The sequence below is a fragment of the Giraffa tippelskirchi genome, chromosome 4 (assembly GCF_054371585.1).
Source record: "Giraffa tippelskirchi isolate mGirTip1 chromosome 4, T2T-mGirTip1v1.2.pri, whole genome shotgun sequence".
Taxonomy (NCBI): domain Eukaryota; kingdom Metazoa; phylum Chordata; class Mammalia; order Artiodactyla; family Giraffidae; genus Giraffa; species Giraffa tippelskirchi.
In genome coordinates, this window is record NC_137278.1 from 136,276,615 (window position 1) to 136,298,438 (window position 21,824).

At 39.8% G+C, this 21,824-nt stretch overlaps 1 protein-coding gene across 1 annotated transcript in view; it reads left to right on the plus strand.

The window, feature by feature from the left end:
• The first annotated feature begins 5,146 nt into the window (after positions 1-5,146).
• Positions 5,147-21,824, plus strand: part of DBX2 (developing brain homeobox 2) — a 35,905-nt gene continuing 19,227 nt past the window's right edge. Inside the window, exons 1-2 of the mRNA XM_081593584.1 lie at positions 5,147-5,660; positions 21,416-21,511. Coding sequence (XP_081449710.1) covers positions 5,261-5,660; positions 21,416-21,511 — 496 coding nt within the window. The 5' untranslated portion in view covers positions 5,147-5,260. The remainder of the gene's footprint in view (positions 5,661-21,415; positions 21,512-21,824) is intronic.

Consider the following 21,824-nt stretch of genomic DNA (forward strand, 5'->3'; position numbering starts at 1 on the left):
TAACTCTAGGATTAGGATGTAATCTGTCCAAGGCTCTGAGTCAAGAGTGGGTATTGAGCTATGGAGAGAATCTACAGTTAGCAGTTACTGGGGAAAATCTGTTTCTCCTTGAGTAACCCTGTACCAGCGAGGTTACCAGGTTACTAAAAGGGCTATCATGGGTTCCTGAAGCTTCCCTTTTGAGAACAGAACCTAGCTCCTCACCGTGACTTTTTTTTTTTGGTTGCAACACGTGGCAGTGGCACGTGGCATGTGGGATTTTAATTCCCCTACTAGAGATCCAATCCATGTCCCTGCATTGGAAGCATGGAGCCTTAATCATTGGACCACCAGGGACGTTCCAAATCTTTTTAAAGATGTTTGGTTGTTGGAGTGGGTGCTCAGAGACTACCAGTGAGAGGTCATCAGTTCATCCTAGACTTCCACCATATCTATGAGACAGCCATGAGACAGCTTCTCTCTCCACCAAGCACAGAGACGCTCCTGCTCAAAGGGAAGAATTCTGCTGATTATGGAGGGATGGGAAGAGCTTCTTCAGATGCCATTGCAGAGGTCCAGGTCTTAACGGAGCTGTTGTAAACATGTGTTTAAAAGAAGGGATTTACCTGTTTGTTGTATTTGTTTGCTACTTAAAGGCTTTGAAGAGACAGACTAAATGAATATACATACCACAGAGGCATTAAATTAAACATAAAGGATGTAAAGTGAGCTAAGGAGAGGATGGAGATGAGGGAAATGCAGGCTAAGAGAGTTACTGCCATTGAACTCTAAAATTAGCTCAATTTCTTGGCGTTGAAAACACGTCAGGAAACACAATGGCTATATAGTTCTCACAGTCTGATAAAACTAAGCACACTGGTTCCTTACAAGAGACAAGACTTCCTCAGGCTCTACATTCACAGGTACCTTCTAGATAGCTCTCAAATTCTCCTTCTTTCCATCATCATTGCCACAAACTCAGCCCAAACTCTTGACTGAATTACTTTAATCGTCTCCAATCACAGTCTTCTCCAAATCTTAGCATAGCCTCCGTATCACAGAAGTAGTCTTTTTAAATGCAAATAGGAGATCACATCTCATTGCTTTTTAAAAACTGACATACAACGTTCTATCTGTTTTAGGTGTACAGACATAATGATTTGATATAGGGATATACTGCAAAATTATTATCATGATAACTTTAGTTAACATCTATCATCACACAGTTATAATTTTTTTTTCCTTATGTACACCTCATTAATGACAAATTCCAAAATCCTGAGTGCTGCATATAAGACACAATCTGCCCCAGCCTACATCTCCAGTCTAATGACAACATAGGTCTTACTTTTCCCTATGAACTCTCTCCCCTCGTCGAAACTTTCTTTAATAGATAACTCACACTCACTATTTTATACAAGGCTATCCCATAGGTTTTACCCATCTGAACTTGAAGGCATTCAAATTCCTTTTTTTGGACCAGATTTCAGCATACGCCAAGGTGGTTCTTTAAGGAATGACAGCTCTGTAGCAAAATGGCTGAGACTCAGTGCATTGTCAATTATTAGGTTTTTCTTTTTTTTCATAAATATCAGTAGCTTTTAATAGCTACTTGGGCTTCCCTGGTGGCTCAGATGGTAAAGAATCCACCTGCGATGCCAGAGACCTGGGTTAGATCCCTGGGTTGGGAAGATCGCCTGGAGGTGGGCATGGCAACCCACTCCAGTATTCTTGCCTGGAATATCCTTATGGACGGAACCTGTCAGGCTACAGTCCATGGGGTCACAAAGAGTCGGACACAACTGAGTGACTAAGCACAATAGCTACTTAAGCAAATTAAGGAATATAGAGCCATTCTCATAACCTCACTACCACCACATGTGAAAGCAAGAGTCAGACTGAATTCCATGACTCACTTAAACATTTATGTGTAGGCAGGTACAGCGACAGTCACATAATATGTTTTGGAAGCTCAGTGATGCCAGCTCCTGACCCTTTCAATATCACATTCTCTAAGAGAGATTTGCTTGAGGAAATGTGACAGTGTTCTATTCCTGGGATGCTGCTGATCCTAGCTGGGTTTGGGCAATATGTCCTCTAAGTTAGTAGCTGAAGACAAGACTGGTTCAGAATTAAGCCTTACACTCCATTCTGGAGGTTACAGGTCTTCATGTAAAGGTGTAAAGGATTCCCTCCACATCTCAAACACTACTTATTGATCTCCTGAAAAATAATTTGTGATGTCCATTGTACTAACTAAAAAAAGTCCTGTGTTAATTGAAGATAAAGATAAATGTTGGGAAAGGCAGTCTTTCATCCCCTACTTGGCTGCATAACAATGGGCCTGGGGCCTGGAGTACTTCTTTCCCAGGAGAGAAAGAGCCCACTCAGCCTGTGCTGGGCTCATCGCCTCTCTTGGCTCCATCAAACAGCTCCATCTCTTTTTAATCTTCAGCCTCTTGTCTGTAGCACCTCATCATATAGACACAGTCATCTCTTCTTTTAACCCATGACTTTCTTTAGCTTTTCCCCCACGTTTCTTCAATCTCTACTTTCCTATTTTCTATGGACCTTCAATCATCCACAAACAGGTTTCCGCCTCTCTTTGCTCCCCATGAAAAGCCTCTTGCCCAAGTCACTTAGAATCAAGTTATTTGCTTGGTCTGAACCAAAAAAATACAGAGTTGCGTATTAACTAAGGTAGGTGACGGAGAAGGCAATGGCACCCCACTCCAGTGCTCTTGCCTGGAAAATCCCATGGACGGAGGAGCCTGATAGGCTGCAGTCCATGGGGTCACACAGAGTTGGACATGACTGAAGCGACTTAGCAGCAGCAGCAGCAAGGTAGGTGAGGATATGCTGTGGAAATCAACTCTTTAAATTTTAAAGGTATTACCTAATAAAGATTGATTGTTTGCTTAGTAAAAGAATCCGCCTACCAAAGCAGGAGATGCTGGATCAATCCTCGAGTCAGGAAGATCCCCTGGAGGAGGAAACGGCAACCCACTCCAGTATTCTTGCCTGGAGAATCCCACAGACATAGGAGCCTGGCGGGCTACCGTCTAAGGGATTGCAAAGAGTCAGACACAACTGAGCACACTAGCACACACACTAGGTTGGTCATAGCTTTCCTTCCAAGGAGCAGCGTCTTTTAATTTCATGGCTGCAGTCACTGTCTGCAGTGATTTTGGAGCCCAAGAAAATGTGTCACTGCTTCCACTGCTCCCCCTTCTGTTTGCCATGAAGGCATGCAACCAGACGCCATGATCTTAGACTTTTTTTAATGTTGAGTTTCAACCCAGCTTTAATGTATTAAACACTGGATAAATGGTGGCTATGATATGGGAATGGTGGTGTTGATGTAATCTTTCTATCCCTTGCTAATTTCAAAGGTTACTGCTTCACACCCTATTTCCAACCACTGTTCACTTTTAAGACTCAGTGTAGGGGAGACTTCTGGAAGTTTTCTCACACTTTTCCTTCCAAATTTCAAGTCCTTTTTCAGATGTTATCTGTTTTTCCACCTCACTAGGCTGTGAATTATTAATACAAAGCAAGGACCAGATCTTTCTCTTCTCTATATATTCCTAGGACTACCACTAGGGCTCAATATACATGAAATGCTCTGTAAAGGTGTGCTGACTCAATCAGTAAGTGAATGAATATTAGTAACATGTACCAGGCTTGCCAGTAACTTCTCTCTCATTTGGCAACACGTGGGGAGTGTGCGCCTTTCAAAAATCTTTGGACATACCAAGTGTAAATGAAACACAAATCAACCAGGTGAATTTTCAAGAAGAAATCTATGTAACAAACCTGGCCAACATTTTAGGGACAACATTTTTCTTAGGGTAAAAAGTAAAACAATACATGTGACCCCAAACTTTGAAGACATCCTTTGAAAGCCACATTCTAAACAAATGCATCTAAATTTGCACAGGAGAGAGGCAGTGGGAAGTATGAATTGACAAAAGTCACAGTTTGAACTTATTATCAAGGTAAGACAGTTTCCAAAATGAAGTTGCCTTGTGGTTAACTAGAACATTTAAAGACACGCAAGCTTTTTTTATCTGTCCAGTCTCTATTTAGCAGACTGTTAATAAATTGAAAAATACCCACATTTCTAGGAAAAAAGAAAAAAAAGAGTAGCTGTAATCCTAAGGAATTCAGAGTTCTCATCCTGGTCTCTCTGAAGAGTCCCTGGCCACCTGTGCTTTGGTGGTGGCTTTCTTTCTGGAATTTGGACCCAAGCACCTGTTATTTGCCATTTAATCAACTCCACCCTGGAGAAGGAAATGGCAGCCACTCCAGTAGTCTTGCCTGGAGAAGCCCAGGGACAGAGGAGCCTGGTGGGCTGCCATCTATGGGGTCACACAGAGTCGGACACGACTGACGCCACTTAGCAGCAGCAACTCCAACTAAGATCAAAATTTATTAGATCACCTCTTCTAAAGTGACTCCTAAATCAAATCTTACCAAAAAAGTGACTGGAAATGAATTGCTGGAAACTGAGAAATTTTGTAAGGATCTTCCAAAAAAAACTCATTTCCTTTCCTCTTAAAAACAAACAGGGGCCACATTTCATACACAAACAACTCATTCTTTAAAAGGTGCCTTTTCATCTGCACAAGTCTCAGTAACACATGTGACTTTCTCTGATGATTATACCCCTCCAGGACACTAGTGACTCCCATTCACTTCCCCTGGTGGCCCCGAAGTGACGTCAACCCCGGAGAGCCAGGGGTCGTCCAACAGGTGGTCTGCCAAGCGCTCTCTAAATGTGAGCGCCCCGCGCGCTCTGTGCCCGGCTCCAAGCTCCCCTCGGGCTGCGCAGGCTCCCGGACTGTGGCCGGGATTCCCTCGCCTCCGCACCCCTCCTCCTCCCGCTACGCGTCCCCTCCCCTCGCCAAAGCTCGGACTCTCGGTTGCCCTTATTGTTGGCCGCGTCTGTCACTTTGTGGGCTGGGTGACACGAATGGATGGGCTGGACACACCTTCCAGCCTACTAGAAAAAAAAAAAAAGTCCGGATCTGCATAGACAGCGGGAGGGACTCCCCCGGCGCCCGCAGAGCCTACGCCGCGGGCCGGGGAAAAGCACAGCTCCCCCTCCCACATTCATTCCTCCCCGCCTTTAAAAAAACGACGCTCAGCTCAAATAAATAATATCGTTCCGAGCCCGCCAGCGTCCGCGGTGTCCTCGTCTCCTCTGCCGGCTGAGCGCGTTCCAGCGCGGCGGGAGGCGGCGGCGGGAGGCGAGCGCGCAGAGGCCCCGGCGCGCATCATGCTCCCCAGCGCCGTGGCGGCCCACGCCGGCGCCTACTGGGACGTGGTGGCTTCCTCCTCGCTCCTGAACTTCCCCACCGCGCCGGGCTTTGGCAGCCTGGGCAAGAGTTTCCTGATCGAGAACTTGCTGCGGGCTGGAGGCGCTCCGCCGCTCGGACTACCACCGCCCCAGCACCACGGCTCGGCAGCGGCTCTCGGCGCGGGCGCGCAGGTCCGGCCCCTGCCGGCCAGCCCGGTTCCCCTCAAGTTGTGCCCCGCGGCAGAACCAGTCAGCCCCGGCGGGGCGCCCTACGGCACACGGTGGGCGTTTCAAGTGCTCAGCCCCTCGGCGGACGGCGCCCGGCTGCCGGGCCGGGCTCCGGGGGGCCCGGACTGTGCCTTCCAGCCACCAGCCCCAGGTGAGCCCGTTCTCCCCTCCCCAGCCCCGCGCCGCGCCTTCCGGGCCCACCCGCCGCTCCGGAATCCGCCCGGGCCTCGAGCTTCCGAGAGCATCTCGAGCGTCAGTGGAGATGCGGCCTCGGGAGTGAGGAGGGTACCACCGTTAATCGTGATGTTCCTCCCCATCCCATCCCACCAGCTTCCTCTTGGCCCCTTCTTTCTACAAGCGGTAGGGCTACCTTGAATTTCAGGCCTTTCAGTAGAAATCCTGAAGTCACCTCGGGCCTTAGCCGAAAGCGCAGCCCCGCTCCCGAGATCTCTGGGCTCGCTGGACCAATTTCACTGGGTTTCCAAAATTCAGCCTCTCTACCAGCCCGCTCCTGTCTCGGAGGCCGAGAGATAGCCGTTCCCTGGAAAGTTCTTGGCTTGAAGAGCCTCGCGCGCCTGCTTTGGGGCCTTTTGCCTCTCAAACCTTAGCGTCGGTCGGGGCGGTTGGAGAACACGCGCAAAGATCTTTGGAAAAAGAGTTGCGCCAGGTTTTGGCTTTCTCCACTGTTACATTTTGGATCGCTAAGGCTCAAGAAAATCGACGCCGGCTTTTTCTTCGGGCAGAGCTAGAATAGTTGAATTGGCACCTGGAGTAGGAAGTTCACCAACTAAATGATAATTTACCCCAAAGGGGCGGTTTTGGTTTGCTTGTTTTAATTCCCGCGTAAAACCGAAGTGTTGTGACTGGAAAGAGAATGCGGATAGTTTAATCCTATGTTAGCTAAAATTTACGGAGGGGCTGCTGAAGTTGGCCTTGAGAAGGGGAAAAGCGTCTTAGTGACTCAAAAGCTGAGATCCAGTCGGATTAAATTTTTTTTTTTTTTTTTGGCTGCGTCCTTAGACGATCTTAACTCATTCTTTTAATCTCGATGGGTTTTGTCCAGAATGACTAATCGACGCTTTTTCAGCAGATTTCATTGTCCCAGCAAACTGCCGGATCAAATTTATTGCTAATTACTTTATAGAATTGAACATGTTTAGAACCTGTCCTGGTCTTTCAGTTTGAAATGGTTACTAACAGAATGGAACAAATATAATTATATGAGCACTGGTCTCATTCACGCAGTGTAAAACCTAAATTCTAAGCAGCCTTTTGCACCCTGGGAGAGGAACAAATACAGTTAAAGGCAAGGTTTATGTGCCTTGGAAATCTGGGCCACTCTCTCCTTTTTGAAGTATTCGGAAAATTAGAAGTCCGTTTAGACAAGCGCTGGTAAGTAATGTCTCATAAAAGTAACCTTTTCAAGAAAATTTAGTGATTTCGGTGGTTTCTGATGGCTTGGCATTGTATTCATAGAAGTTACTTTTCAAGGATTCTTAAGTTGCTCTTGATCATGATTGGCTACTCCAAAAAGCTAATTTCAACCTTTGTAGATTTTACAGGTAAGATTTAAGTAAACCAAATGCAAATCAAATGCAGATATTTCGGTAACTCTGAAAAATTATTTTGTATACCTACTCATTTCATTCAGAATAATACAATTATTCAGTAAGGGTCTAACTACATTCTTTTTATTTTAAGAACATATTCATTCTGTACACTTATTAAAACATCAACATGCAAAAATGCTTTTTGGAATAATTGAGAATGTGAGAATTTAAATTTCACTTTGAAGTATTTTAATATAGCTTTAGGCCCATATATCTCCTAATATTTTATTCAGTCCTTATTGAAGATTTGATGCTTTCTGAGGTTAATTTTTATTTGAACAAATAACTTTTTATTTTAAAAAATCATTCTTGTAAAGAGTGCATTTAATTTTTCAAACTCGAAAAATATCTTAAGAAGAAAATTAAAACCCTGTAAATTTGTGCCCACGAATATGCTTAAAAACATTTTTTAATAATTTGAGAGAATACAGTTTTGTGAGCACTGCTCCAGTTTTGTCCTGCCAAATGACAGATTCTTGTCCTGCTAAATGTGGTGGGAATTCTTTCGTACTGTGTAGAATTATGAAGTTAAATGAGTGCTGACAATGTTCGCTATCACCTGAAAATTAGATGAGGATGAAATAGTGATTGACGTTCTGTAAAGAGAAGAAACGAGATTTAGAAAAGCTACTGTTTTCAGAACGTAGCAGTATTTCTTTTGGAAACATCAGTGAACAACCAGTTCTGATCTTCTGTGCATTAACTTAGTGGATCACCGAATGTGACTTTTAATGATTTCAGTGTATTGATTACCTGTTTTTTTCCCTCAACCTTAATTTGTTGAGTGCACTAGTCTAAATATTGAGTAAGAAAGCCTCAGAATTGTTTTTAAGTGCATTGGTGAAAGACAGCACCATTTAACTAGGGGATTTATTCCACTGCATGCATTTCTGCTTCATTATTTCTGTTACCCACTATTAATTATACCATATAGTTCATTCATTCAGCAAATGCTTACTGACTGTCTCCCATGTGTCCAGACTTTGTTCCAGGCCATTGGGATAATCAGGGAACAAAACAGATGACCGTCTCTGCCCCTGTGGAGCTTACAGTCCATGTTCTGTCCTACTTTATGGTTTACCAAGCATTTTCATAATTGTTAGCTGCTTTAATCCTCATAATAGGCCAATTTTTTTCTACAATGATTATTCCACTTGCTAACTTTGTTTTTGTCTGAAGTATCAGTTTAAAAACCTGTGATCTTGAAAGAGAAAAATATTGCCCCCAATTCTGTGATCTTGTGAAAGAGAAAACTGTTGCCCCAAATATTCCTTACACTAGATTTTCACTGAATAGGAAAAAACTAATGAGGGCGTATGGGATAACCAATTACATGTATCTTCATAATAAATCAGATTGGGATGTTATATTTGAGCCCATAGGAAATTGGTCTTTCCCTTCGTCTCGTTATGTGTCTGAAAGATGGTGACAGTTAAACAGTAACACAGATTTACAGATCATGAATGAAATTTAGCTGTCTGTGCTTCATTCCTAAAAACTGGCAAGTCTTTAAATATTTAGAGTAAAAAAAAGGAACACTCCATAGCTATATGTTGTCAAGTTGTATATATAGAGTAGTTTAAAAACTTTAAAAATCAGAGCACATTCTCCAAGATTTGAGAGGGGCATGTTTAATGTGATAACAGGTAGTGAGTAGATTAACCTCTAGACGTTGTATGTGAAAAAGAGAATCTTGGATGTCATAGTGTATTGGTGGAAATCAGGTTTGTCAAGTAAATCCTAATAATCATCAGAGGTCTTTAGAAGATTCATCAGAAGTTCGTTAATGTCATCATTTGGTGGCTATTGTACTAGATTCAGATATCCATGCTTCTGTATGTTAAAGAAGGTCTTGAAAATGTAAAAATCTGAACAATTTAAGTTTCTTTTAGTTATGCAACGTATTTTCTTCAAAGTGGAACAAATAACCTTGCTTTTCAGTGACATCTGCTATTTTAAACATTTTAGATAATGTTTGAAATAAAGATAATTTTCTGAATGTAATTTAGTGATTATTAAATCTACTTCTTGTGCTGCATATAAAAGGATTAGAAAACAATTTTTTATTCTGAAGAGTTGAGTTAAACTTTCCTTTTTTAAAAAGTAATTCTGTCCAGTAGGTTGTACCATATAGTAGTAGTACAGGCATGGAATCAGATCCATCTTATTTTTTCTAGTACCCTGTTAAGTTTTTATTACTATCAATACCTCATGTACACTCTGATTTTCTTGTCCACCTCACAGTCCCAGCTACTATTTACTTATTAATTTTGACCCTGTCTTAAACTACCCACACTTGTATTTTGTGTCTCAACTGGTAGTTTTTTCCACTTTCACTGAAATATAGTGAAAGTGTGACATAAAATAGCTTCTCTTACACCTTAGGCACTTTGAGGAGGGGAGAGAAAATGGAGCATCTTGTGTTCTAGGTGGGAATTCCAGTCCAGCTGAACATTTTGTGATCTAATTTATGAAGCTAGAGTTTGTTATTTATTTTAGCTAACACTATGCTCTAGCTTTGTTTTGGCAAATTAAAATCACAGAATCTTGACTGTTGATAATGCTGACCCAGAACCAAGACAAAGACAATGGGGGATCCAGAAGAGGATAATGATGGGGCCCATGCAAGTAGTTCCTTGCTCAGACCATCACCCTAAAAACATCCTTTGGTGGAATTGTAGATAATACCCAACAATATTCTTATTACACTTGTATTTTTTAAATAAGCTGCTTAACATATCTTTGGATTTATATTAACATGTTAATAACTTTTGCATAGTTTATAAGGAATCAGCTCTGAACCAATTACTATATGGTCCCAAACTTCATAGACTTCTTCAGGTTCAGGAAGGTTTTTCAGTGAAGAGGACCAGTTGGACTAATAGACAGTCATTTTACTTCCAGTTTTGGATTGAGAAAACCACACTGCCTCTAAATAATGTCTTGAGTTGGAATTACAAAATGGTAGCAATTTATGTGCATCTTATTTGCCTCTGACATTAGTATCTGTTCCTCTCCCAGTCACTAAAATATGCTCCTCTACTTTGCTTAACAGCAAGAAATCTCAATCTGTTCACATGTATTGAAGTTTTATTATTGAGGTTTAATAATAAAACAGGAGTAAATCCAGGAGGCAATTAGGAACATTTTAGAATTTTCCCTTTACCTCCTACTCACATTAGGGATTTGAGGATTATTTTAAGAGGCACAGTGGTTTGAGCACCCAGAAAATTGTGTACGGATTTAGGCAGAAGTAATTAGAGGATCTAGAGTTCAGAGTCATCAGGACGCCAAAGGATGCCAAATGTTCTTATATGTTGTAGATGTGTGACACCATATGTTCTGGACAGTTTAAAAGAATTGTCAACTGTGATTTTAGCTATGTTTGTTTGCCATCAGCGTGGCTCAGATACTGAACCCAACACTGTACATTAGAGTCCGTTGTATTCCTCTTGGAGTGTGCCACCTCCTTCCTGTCCTGGTGCCCAGTAGAAATAGTCTCTTTTTGCTGTAAGAAAACATCTCATGGTTAGTTTTGTCATTGGACAGTGATAGAAATTGTAGCAACTCGAAAGTAAGGGAATCAATATAGGTAATAGCTGCATTGGTAAAATACTTTGAGCTTCTTTGCTATGAAAGTTTTTACAGAAGCAAAAATGTTATCGTCTTTCAAGTATTTAAACAAACGTGTTCTTATGTTAGAATTGGGAGGTAAATACCTTATTTACTCTTCAACCTACTTTCTGCCATCCTATTTCCTTTGTTGATATCGTCCATAACTTTTGAATCTATCTTATTCTATCTTTTGGGGAGATTTGATTTGTGGTTCTTAAAAACAGTATTTGTCCACTTAATCATGGGCTAACAGAGGCTCCAAATAAAGTTTTTTAAGTCAGTTGAAGAACTTTGTTTTCATTCAAATACACCTGGAGTCTGTCAGAAATAAAAGGCAAATTGTGAAAAGAAACAGTATGATTTCTACGTAGGAATGCTTGTTAGAATTTCTCCTTCCTTAAGACTTCATTAGATCATGCTTCCATTTTACACTCTCTTAGTAAAAAATTTGATTTTTGCCTTAACGTCTAATATGCTTACCAGACCCTTGTATATTTTATTCCAAAATATTTTTATTTTACTTTCAGTAATGTTTCCACTTTTAATGAAATCTCTCCCTTTCATTCCTTTTAGCCTCCAGTCAGTACCTGATTTGGCAATGCTGAGTGATTCATCACTTTTATATAAAGTTACCATAACTGATTTTATTTTTAATAGTATTATTCATTTTGTCAGCCAGCTATTAGTTGGGAATATTTCAGGGGCACACTCTTTTTGTGAGTTATATGAACAGTAAACTTAAGGCACTAAAATTCTCTCTGAAGTCAGAGATCAAAAAGTCTCTATAAGTTTTTAAACTTTTGTTTCAGAATCAAAGCATCTGGGAAAAGGAAAGGAAAAAAAAATCAGGTCTTTTTTCTATATATTGCTGAAATATTTAATTGCCTTCTTGTTTTTAAATATTCCAAAGACGAACTAGGTTTTTCCCTTGTCTTTCACACGTTCAGGCACCATGCATGCCATTGCAACCTTGATTTCATTAATTCTGTGGCCATCAGAAATAGCACGTACAATATATACATTTCTAACAGTCCTCTTCTTGCTTGGAGAATCCCATGGACAGAGGAGCCTGGCAGGCTCCAGTCTGTGGAGTCGCAAGAGTTGGATACGACTAAGCACACACAACATAGCAGTCCTCTGGTGAGAGCTCAAAATTTCTTGTTCCTTAAAAATTTAAATCTCTAATACTTTTAAGATTAAAATATATAAAGGAAATAGCTATTCTTTGAGAAGATTTATGTACATTAAAAAGGAATAAAAACCATGATGGCTGGTGAATTTTTTTTTTTTAAGATTTATTTGTTTATTTGGCTCCACTGAGTCTTTGTTGCTGCATGTGGCCTTTCTGTAGTTGTGGTGAGCGGGGGCTACCCTCTAGTTGCCGTGCGCAGGCTTCTCATTGTGGTGGCTTAGCTTGTTGTGGAGCACGTGGACTCAGTAGTTGCGGTGCACACGCTTGTTTGCTCCAGGGCATGTGGGATCTTCCGGGACCAGGGATCGCACCTGTGTTCCCTGCGTTGGCAGGGGAATCTTAACCACTAGACCACCAGCAAAGCCCTGGTGAATTTTTTAATAGGCTAACCTAGGACTAGATTGAGTTTAGGTGTGTTGAACCTGTGCTGTGCTTAGTCACTCAGTCCTGTCTGACTCTCTGCAACCACATAGACTATAGCCCACCAGGCTCTTCTGACAATGGGGATTCTCCAGGCAAGAATACTGGAGTGGGTTACCATGCCCTCCTCCAGGGGATCTTCCCAACCCAGAGATTAAACCCAGGTCTCCCGAATTGCAGGTGGATTCTTTACCGGCTGAGCTACCAGGGAAGCCCGTATTAACCTACTCTAGAGTTATATTGGGTCTGAAACCAGAAGACAGTCTGATACTTCAAAGCAGGAAAAGAGTCATTTCTGTTTGCTTATTTCTGTAGGTGCTTTTGCACTGCAAATTGAACAGATGCAGCAGAGACCACATGACCTGCAAAGCCTAATGTATTTACTCTCTGGCCTTTTATAGTAAAAGTTTGCCAAAACTTTTTCCAAAGCAAAAATGCATATTGAGTCAATTTTAAAATACTATATAGTTTTCTGAGCTGGTTTTAGCAGCATTTCTTTAATTTTAAAACCTAGATTCAAGTCAAGATCTTTAAATGACTAATTATATAATCCTAAGCAATTCGTGTAACTTTGAGCCTCATTTCAAAATGAGCACAGGTGATAGGCTCACCACGGGACTTTCAGCCACACATCTCAAAGGCCTGTTGGTAACATACAGGGAAAGATGTAAAAGACAGAGTTCCACCATTCCAAGATAAACAAAATGCATACTGGCAAAAGGGGTATTCGGAGAAGGCAATGGCACCCCACTCCAGTACTCTTGCCTGGAAAATCCCATGGACAGAGGAGCCTGGTAGGCTGCAGTCCATGGGGTCGCTAAGAGTCGGACACAACTGAGAGATTTCACTCTCACTTTTCACTCTCATGCATTGGAGAAGGAACTGGCAACCCACTCCAGTGTTCTTGCCTGGAGAATCCCAGGGATGGCGGAGCCTGGTGGGCTGCTATCTATGGGGTCGCACAGAGTCAGACACGACTGAAGCGACTTAGCAGCAGTAGTAGCAGTAAAAGGGGTATTGCTGTGTAGGAAACCATCTCAAAACTTAGAGGAACAATTGATTATTTTTGCTCACGGTTTGTTGGGCTGTCTAGGCTCAGCTGGGTGGTTCTCACTTGGAATCTCATTGCAGTTAGAAGTCAGCTGCCGTCATCTGTGGGCTCAGCTGAGCTGCATGTCCAAGATGGATGTCTGTGGACTCACACGGCAGACAAGGATGCTGGCTGTTTATGGGGTGCTCAACTGTGAGCTGTCCTAGCATCCTTTGATGGTTGCAGTGAACTGTGATTTCAGGGTACCCCAGCTTGATGAGAAGCCAGACTCCAGACACTTGTTGGTGTTGTGAGGTTAGAGGAGAAGGAGCTAGTGGGACTGTCCAAACAACTGGTCGTTACCTCTTGCCACAACATATGACCACAGTAGGATCCTTCCATATAGTTCCTTATTATTCCACCACAGCTCATCCCCCATAGTTAGGTGATTTTTTTTTAAGTTGCTCTGATCATATCTTCAAGTTATTTAGGAAAATATTAATTATTCCTATTTGACTATCAGATCAAATAAAAATATTCAGTTTGTTCTTTAAGACCTTCATTCTATCAACTGCATTTAGCTCCTCCAACCACATTCCTTTTTTCAGTTATACATAAATGTATATATATCTTCTTTCTGATATTCTTTCCCATTATAGATTGTTATAAAATATTGAGTATATTTCCCAGTGAAGGTCCTTGTGGGTTATCTGTTTTGTTTACAGCAGTATGTATCTGTTAATCCCAAGCTCCTAATTTATTCTTCCCTACTGCTATCCCCTTTGGTAACCATAAGTTTGCTTTCTATGTCTGTGAGACTATTTCTGTTTTGTAAGTAACTTTGTATTATTTTTTTATATTGTACTTTTAAGTGATATCATATAATATTTGTCTTTCTCTGTCTGACTTACTTCACTTAGTATGATAATCTCTAGGTCCATCCATGTTGCTGCAGATGGTATTATTTCATTCTTTATAATGGATGAGTAATATTCCAGTGTGTGTGTGTGTGTGTGTGTGTGTGTGTGTGGCAGCCGACTCTAGTATTCTTGCCTGGAAAATTCCATGGACAGAGGAGCCTGGCATGCTACAGTCCATAGGGTTGCTTAGAGTCGGACACAACTGAAGCAACTTAGCACAATACACACACACACACACACACACACACACACGTTATTTATCCATTCATCTGTCAGTGGACATTTAGGTTGCTTTCATGTCTTGGCTATTTAGTAAGTAGTGCTGAAATGAATGTTGGGTTGTCCAACCACACTCTTAATGCTCATACCTTTGACCTTGGTCCAGCAGTCAGGCTGATCTCCTTAACTTGCCCTGTGTATCACCATCTTCCTTGCCTTCTTTCATTTTGTTCATGCCACCTTTCTTTCCTGGAATGTCTTATTTCTCTTCTTATGCCATTCAGATACTTTCCCAGTCAAGTTTCCAGATCAAGATGCTTTTCCTGCTTAAAGCCTTCTTGACAGAGGCTTCCTGACAATACTCTTTCCTTTTTACTTGCTAGTGTGTTTTAGCACAGATCTGAACCATGCTGCTTCTTTTTATTTGTTGTCGTAGAATCAACCCAAAATTATGTAATAATGGTAGGAGTAAAGGCTAACATTTATTGAGTACCTGTTGTGTGTCAGGCATTGTTTTGTGTTCTATTCAGTGGTCTCACCCTGACTATACATTGTAATCATGTGTGCAACTGTTGAAAAAATATTAATAGTATGTTGGCGGACCCACTCCTACCAGCCTGATTTAACCCAATTGGTGTGGGGTCCGGGCTCTGTATCTTTGAAAAACACTCATTCTTATATGTATTAAGGGTTGGGAAACAGTGGTTAGGGGAACACACGGTACTATTTTTTTTTTTTAAGCTCTCATGGCCATGGGAAATGCCTCAGATTTTATAGAACAAAATTGAATTTGGAGTACAGAAATATTTGTATTTCATTTATTTGATCAGCAGATTCAAATCTGTAAGTTATGGAACGTTTAAAAATAGAAACTCTTCCAGGGAGGGAAGCTATCCTATTGTAATCTTTGTCATCCCAGCACACAGTGCATTATGTGGCACTTGATAGACATGCAGTAAATATTATTTGCATGGAATTAAAAGGACAGAATCAAACAAGTAGACACTGCACTTGATTTATTTTCTCATGAACTGTACCAGACTATTAAGACCTTTGCTTTCTGTCTCTGAAATACTCAAAGCAAAAAAAAAAAAATGTGGACTTCTGTCATTTTTTGATGAGCAGAAAGGTAAAGGATGACTTAACTTGCTTTGTCTTGTGATGGAAGGCATGTTTGCATGTGGATCACATAAATGAATTACTTCCAGCTTGTGTGATAAAATAAATCATACCTTATTCAATAAGTGATATTTCTTAGGTTTTATAACTCATGACAGATAGTTGTCATTCTTTAGATTTTTTGGTGGGGTCCACTTAAGATAGTCTGTTCAATTGTGTCATATATAAAGGTCAGAAGTTTAGATTTCTTTATTCCCAGTGCCGATATACCCAGCAATTGGAGGAGGCCATTAAAACCATCCTTTTGAAATTATTTAATTCCCTGTTATTCTTTCCCAGAGGTATGTTTTGACCCTTTGGTTGCCTTTGTAAGACATCTTGGAACCTTTTCTCTTTTTTTCTTCATCCTTCTTCAAATGTGCTGCCCAGTCGGCATAGCATCACAGTGGCTCCTGAAATTTATTTGAAGGTTTTATTAGTGGTCTTTAAGATTCTTCCTTTGAAATGTCAGCCCACATCAGTTAGTACCACAGTTTGCTATGACAATAAAAAGAATGTGGTTTCACCCCATTTAGATACACTCTGTTCTTCTCCATTGGTAAAGAAAGTGAAAATAATAAAAAACAATGAAATGTTTTGCTTGCTTTCTAGACCACAGAATTTTGAAAATGATTTCTCTGTAACTAGGCTTGTAACCATCCTTGACTATGGGGTGCTTTTGTCACAGAACCATCTAGTTAGGTTTAAAAAAAATCAGGCCAGTTCACCATTAAGTTGGCTCTAAGTCCCCATCTTAATTAAACATTCAAAATAATTAATAGTTTGATTCTGTGTTTTCAGATAAGTGAGAACATGTGATTAAGAAGTGAAAAGTTCACAAAATTTTCTCTGAATAAGCGAGTTTAGTCATTTGGATTCAGACAGTTTTGTTCTAGAAAATTTAAATCATTTGTTTGTAACTTGAAACAGATTCCCACAGAACCCGGAAGGCAGATTTGTTGGCAGAATACAAAATTTGGAGTATCCTGAAGTGGTGTGCTCAGAGAACCAAGCATCTTGCTGCAGGACCTGACAGCCTGCATTTTTTTCCCCCCACGGGGAAAGCCATTGGTTTTCCATATCTCCCCAGGGAGATATGGAAATGTCTGCCTCTTACTAAGTAACTGCCAGTATGTGTGCCTGACATCCTTCTCTCTCATGGCTAAGAACTATTAATACATATTGTGATAAAATACCTGTGTTTCCCTTGTCTGCTGAGAACAGTCATCATCACATTCCAGATGCATGCCCATTTGAGGATGAATATTAATAAATGAAATAGCAAGTGTTAACTTCATAGCCAGTCTAGCACCTATGTATAGTAGGCATTCCTGTCATATATATTGTTTGGTAAGACTAAAACAAATTGTTCCTAACATGATAAATGATAAAGTGACTGCATCTAGATTGCACTGATGGGCTTTGAAATGCATATCATGGTCTTGAAATTGCCTTGTTTTCTGCCCTTTTCAGAGTATCTCCAAAGTAGTTCTTAAATCGTTTGCTAAAGTTTTAACCTATCTGTTAACTTGTCACTTTGTTTTTATCATACTTGAGTTTCCATTTTTTGCTCACTGCTTGAAAAAGTATGTGATTGACAAACATGAAAATGTAATATATATCTTTAATGCATTGCATTGTTTTAAATGGCTATTTCTTCACTCCATTCAACATCCCGGCCATCGCATGCTCCGTTAAATTAACATTTGACTTATGTCCAAGTAGGAGCATGTAAAAAAATGAAGCACTTAATTGAAATTTCACAGTGATTTCCACATAAACCAGCTTAAACAAGATGTATTTATGTGTAGAAATTAGGACTCAACTAATCTTCTGTGTAAAAATATATGTGTGTCAATTAGGTGATTTTAAATGGTGAGAAAATACTATACAATGGAACTTTAAGCCTGGTCATGTCACATGTAGTTCTTTAGCCACTATAGAGTTGCTACTGTAACAGACATAGCAACTGTCATTTTGATTACAGATTTACTATATTAAGATAGAATAGTATGGAGTAATGTAAAAAACTGTTCAATTAAACTTTTTCTGGTTAAATTTAACACTAAGAGCCTATATCTCAGAACCTCATTTATCACAATTGAATTTAATTGAACACTTGTCTCAAATGAACCATATATATATATATATTTTTTTTTAATTGGAGGCTAATTACTTTACAATATTGTGGTGGTTTTTGCCATACATTCACATGAATCAGCCATGAGTGTACATGTGTTCCCCATCCTGGCCTTCCCTCCCACCTCCTTCCCCATCCCGTCCCTCAGTGTCATCCCAATGCACCAGCCCTGAACACCCTGTCTCATGTATCAAACCTGGACCGGCGATCTATTTCATATATGATAATATATGTGTTTCAATGCTATTCTCTCAAATCATCCCACCTCGCCTTCTCCCACAGAGTCCAAAAGTCTGTTCTTTACATCTGTGTCTCTTTTGCTGTCTCGCATATAGGGTCATCATTACCATCTTTCTAAAATTCCATATATATGCATTAATATACTATATTGGTGTTTTTCTTTCTGACTTACTTCATTCTGTATAATAAGCTCCAGTTGCATCCACCTCATTAGAACTGATTCAAGTGCATTCTTTTTAATAGCTGAGTAATATTCCATTGTGTATATGTATCAAGTGAACCATACTTTTAAAAAATTCTTTGTTTTCATTTTTAGGGCTGTAGGATTAAACTGAGAAACATTTTGGCTAGAATAGTAAAATTTGTAATTTGTACCTATCCTTCATGGTTATATTGATATCAATAGTATCACCATAGCATACTTATTTTCTACACTAGATATTGAGCAAAAAATTTTTTTGTGTGTATGTTTCCAACTATTACAATAGATACTTACATGCACATATGTAAATGCAACATAGCTGAGCCTTTTTCTTCTATCTCAATTTACAAAATGCCAAGCAGCACAAGAACTATAACTTAAAATACCTATGGAGTGCTTAGTTTGGAGCTGAAGTAAGTTAACAGAAATACTTGAGAATAAATATGAGACAGTTTTTATTATATATATTAATATCCACTTTTCAAAGTGCTTCATATATTCATAGAAACATTAAAAAATGTAACTCTTAACTCTGCCTAAACAGTGCCATAATTATTATAACATTGTTGCTGTTTAGTTGCTAACTCATGTCCAACTCTTTTGTAACTTCATGGACTCAAGCCCACCAGGCTCCTTTGTCCATGGAATTTTCCAGGCAAGAATACTAGAGTGGGGTGCCATTTCCTTCTCCAGGGAATTTTCCCAACCCAGGGATCAAACCCACCTCTGCATTGGCAAGCAGATTATTCTTTACCACTGAACCACCTGGGAAGCCCTATTCTTACAAGATGTTAAGTTCAAATAAAGTGATTTATCATTTCTGTGATGGCTTTTCAATTGGCATTAGAACAACTTATAATAACAGTGACAATTTTTAAAAAGTTTTATAGAACTTACTGAATACCAAAATGGATCTCTTTTTCATACTTTGGTTAGTTGCCATGTTTTCAAAGTAGCGTAGACACTTTATTACTTGAAAATTCAGGTATTAAAAAACTAAAACCATTGACATTGACAGCTTTTTATCATATTGTGACCCCGTGGACTATAACTCACCTGGCCTCTCTGTCCATGGAATTCTCTAGGCAAGAATACTGGAGTGGGTAAACCATTTCCTTCTCTAGGGGATCTTCCTGACCCAGGGATTGATCCAGGGTCTCCCATATTGCAGGCAGATTCTTTACCATCTGAGCCACCAGGATAGCCATATTATAGAAAAGACCCTCCATTATGGTTAATTTGCAATTTGACAGCATTAAGGACCATGAGACCATAAAATTATTTTATGTACTTCTATATATATTTTGATATGTCCTTCAAAGATCTTGGTAAAATAAATGAATGCTTATCAATCGGTTAAAATATGAGTCTGAAATTACTCTGTTCTTGAAAAAGGCATGTATTTGCAGCAAAATTATATAATCTGTATATGATTAAGAAGTTAAAAAAGTTTCCATTGAAAATAAAGGGAGATTAGTAAAAATATTTATTTTCAAGTCATCCTCTAGATTTAAAAGTTATCTGTTACAGAAGATACTATGTTTCAGAGTGTCAGGGGAACAGGGAAAAGATTAATTCCTGATTTCCTGTTTCTTAGTTTTAAGATTATTCATTCATTTATCAAAAATCTATTGACTATTTAGAATGTGTCAGACACTCTGATGGTTATGTGATGGTAAAACCTAGTTGCCTGCCTAAGGAAATCTCACTTGTGTTTATATTATATTAAACCTTACTGTACAAAAGGACATATTGTATTTAAGGTACTACACTTAACCAAAGCCTGGCATATAGTGAGTGAAAGTGAAGTTGCTCAGTCGTGTCCAACTCTTTGCGACCCCATGGACTGTAGCCTACCAGTCTCCTCAGTCCATGGAATTTTCCAGGCAAGAGTACTGGAGTGGGTTGCCATTTCCTTCTTCACGGGGTCTTCCCAACCCAGGGGTCGAACCTGGGTCTCCTGCATTGCAGGCAGATGCTTTACCATCTGAGCCACCAGGGCATATAGTAAGTGCTCAGTATAGGAGAGCTACTAATATTCTGTGATATCCTTTATAGCCATTTTTCATCTGCTGAGGAACAGAGTTTAAAATTTCTTTATTTACAAGAGTAATGATAACTATTCTGTATATATTATTGAAAATGTTCTGAATAGCATAGTTTAATAAAGCGAGCAGAGCAGAATTATATGGCAACTCACTATACTATAAGCACACATGCTTTCAGGTTAACTAGATATCACTTGAGATGAAATGTTGTTACTATTCTCAAATACTTTTAAGCATGTAAAAGTGATCAGAAAAACCACTGTTGTCATTGAATTACTCAGTAAATTAACTGTTTTCAACTTTGGAATCCAGCTGTCTATATATTTCAAAACACCTTCTGAAAATAAAAAGTGGAGTAATATAATCTCTTTAAAAACTAAACTGAAGTGTGTAACATACAAACTGTTTCTTGGTAAGTATTGTATCTAGAACTGTGCTGCTCAATGTGTTAGCCCCTAAACATACGAGTCTATTTAAATTTTAAAAAACTCAAATGAAGAATTCGGTTATGCAGACACACTGGCGACATTTCAAGTGCTCAGTGGCATATATGACAAGTAGATACATATTGGACGTGCAGAGAGAGAGGATGTGTCCATCATCACAGAGAGTTCTCCTGGGCAGTGTTGCTCTAGGCAATTTTAGATAAAGCACTATTTGATATTTACTGTTTATAACCACACAGAAAATGAACAATTAAGTTTGGTTTTGTTAATTTGAGCATTTATACCATAACTTCCAAACCACGATTAAGTTATTCAGCAAGCTCTGACAGATGAAGGCTACTTTATTTACTTTCAAATTTTGTGTATTTATTTATTTTGAAGGATCATTGCTTTTCAGTTTTGTATTGGCTTCTACCAAACATCAGCATGAAGCAGCTGTGATTTACCCATGTCTCCTCCCACTTGAACATCCTTCCCACCTCCCTTGCAATCCCACCCCTCTAGGTTGTTAAGACTACTTTAAAATGACTTTAATTCCAGTGAAAGTTGTAGCTAACTAAATGCTCCGAAGATGTAGGGCTTTACTCAGTGACTTTGGGAAAACTGGAAGTTTGAATATTGTCTAAAAGAAATGGCTAATCAATGCAATCAATGCTTTCTCTGCAGCGCCTTCCAAGCCTTTTTTTTTGAGCGCCCCGCCATTCTACTCAGCCTGCTGCGGTGGGTCCTGTCGGCGCCCCGCATCCCCCACTGCTTTTGCAAGTAAGTTTTTATGCTTCATCAGCAATGCCTCAGTTACTCTGTAAACCAAAGCAGCAGGATTTAATGTGCTTTGGAAAACTAATTGGTAATGCAATGACAAGGAGCTAATTCCTCGCTAAAAATCACAGCGTTCCTATTCACGAGGTTTCCAGAGATTTATCAGGCCTCAGCACACTGTGCGATTGTGAGCAGTTTCTAACTCATTGAAACCCAGGACTGACACTTCAAGGAAAGTGACTTGTTTTCCATTTGATATAAAAGATCTCAGAGGGACCCGTTTGGCTCTTGCTGAAACATGCAGCGATGCTCGTTT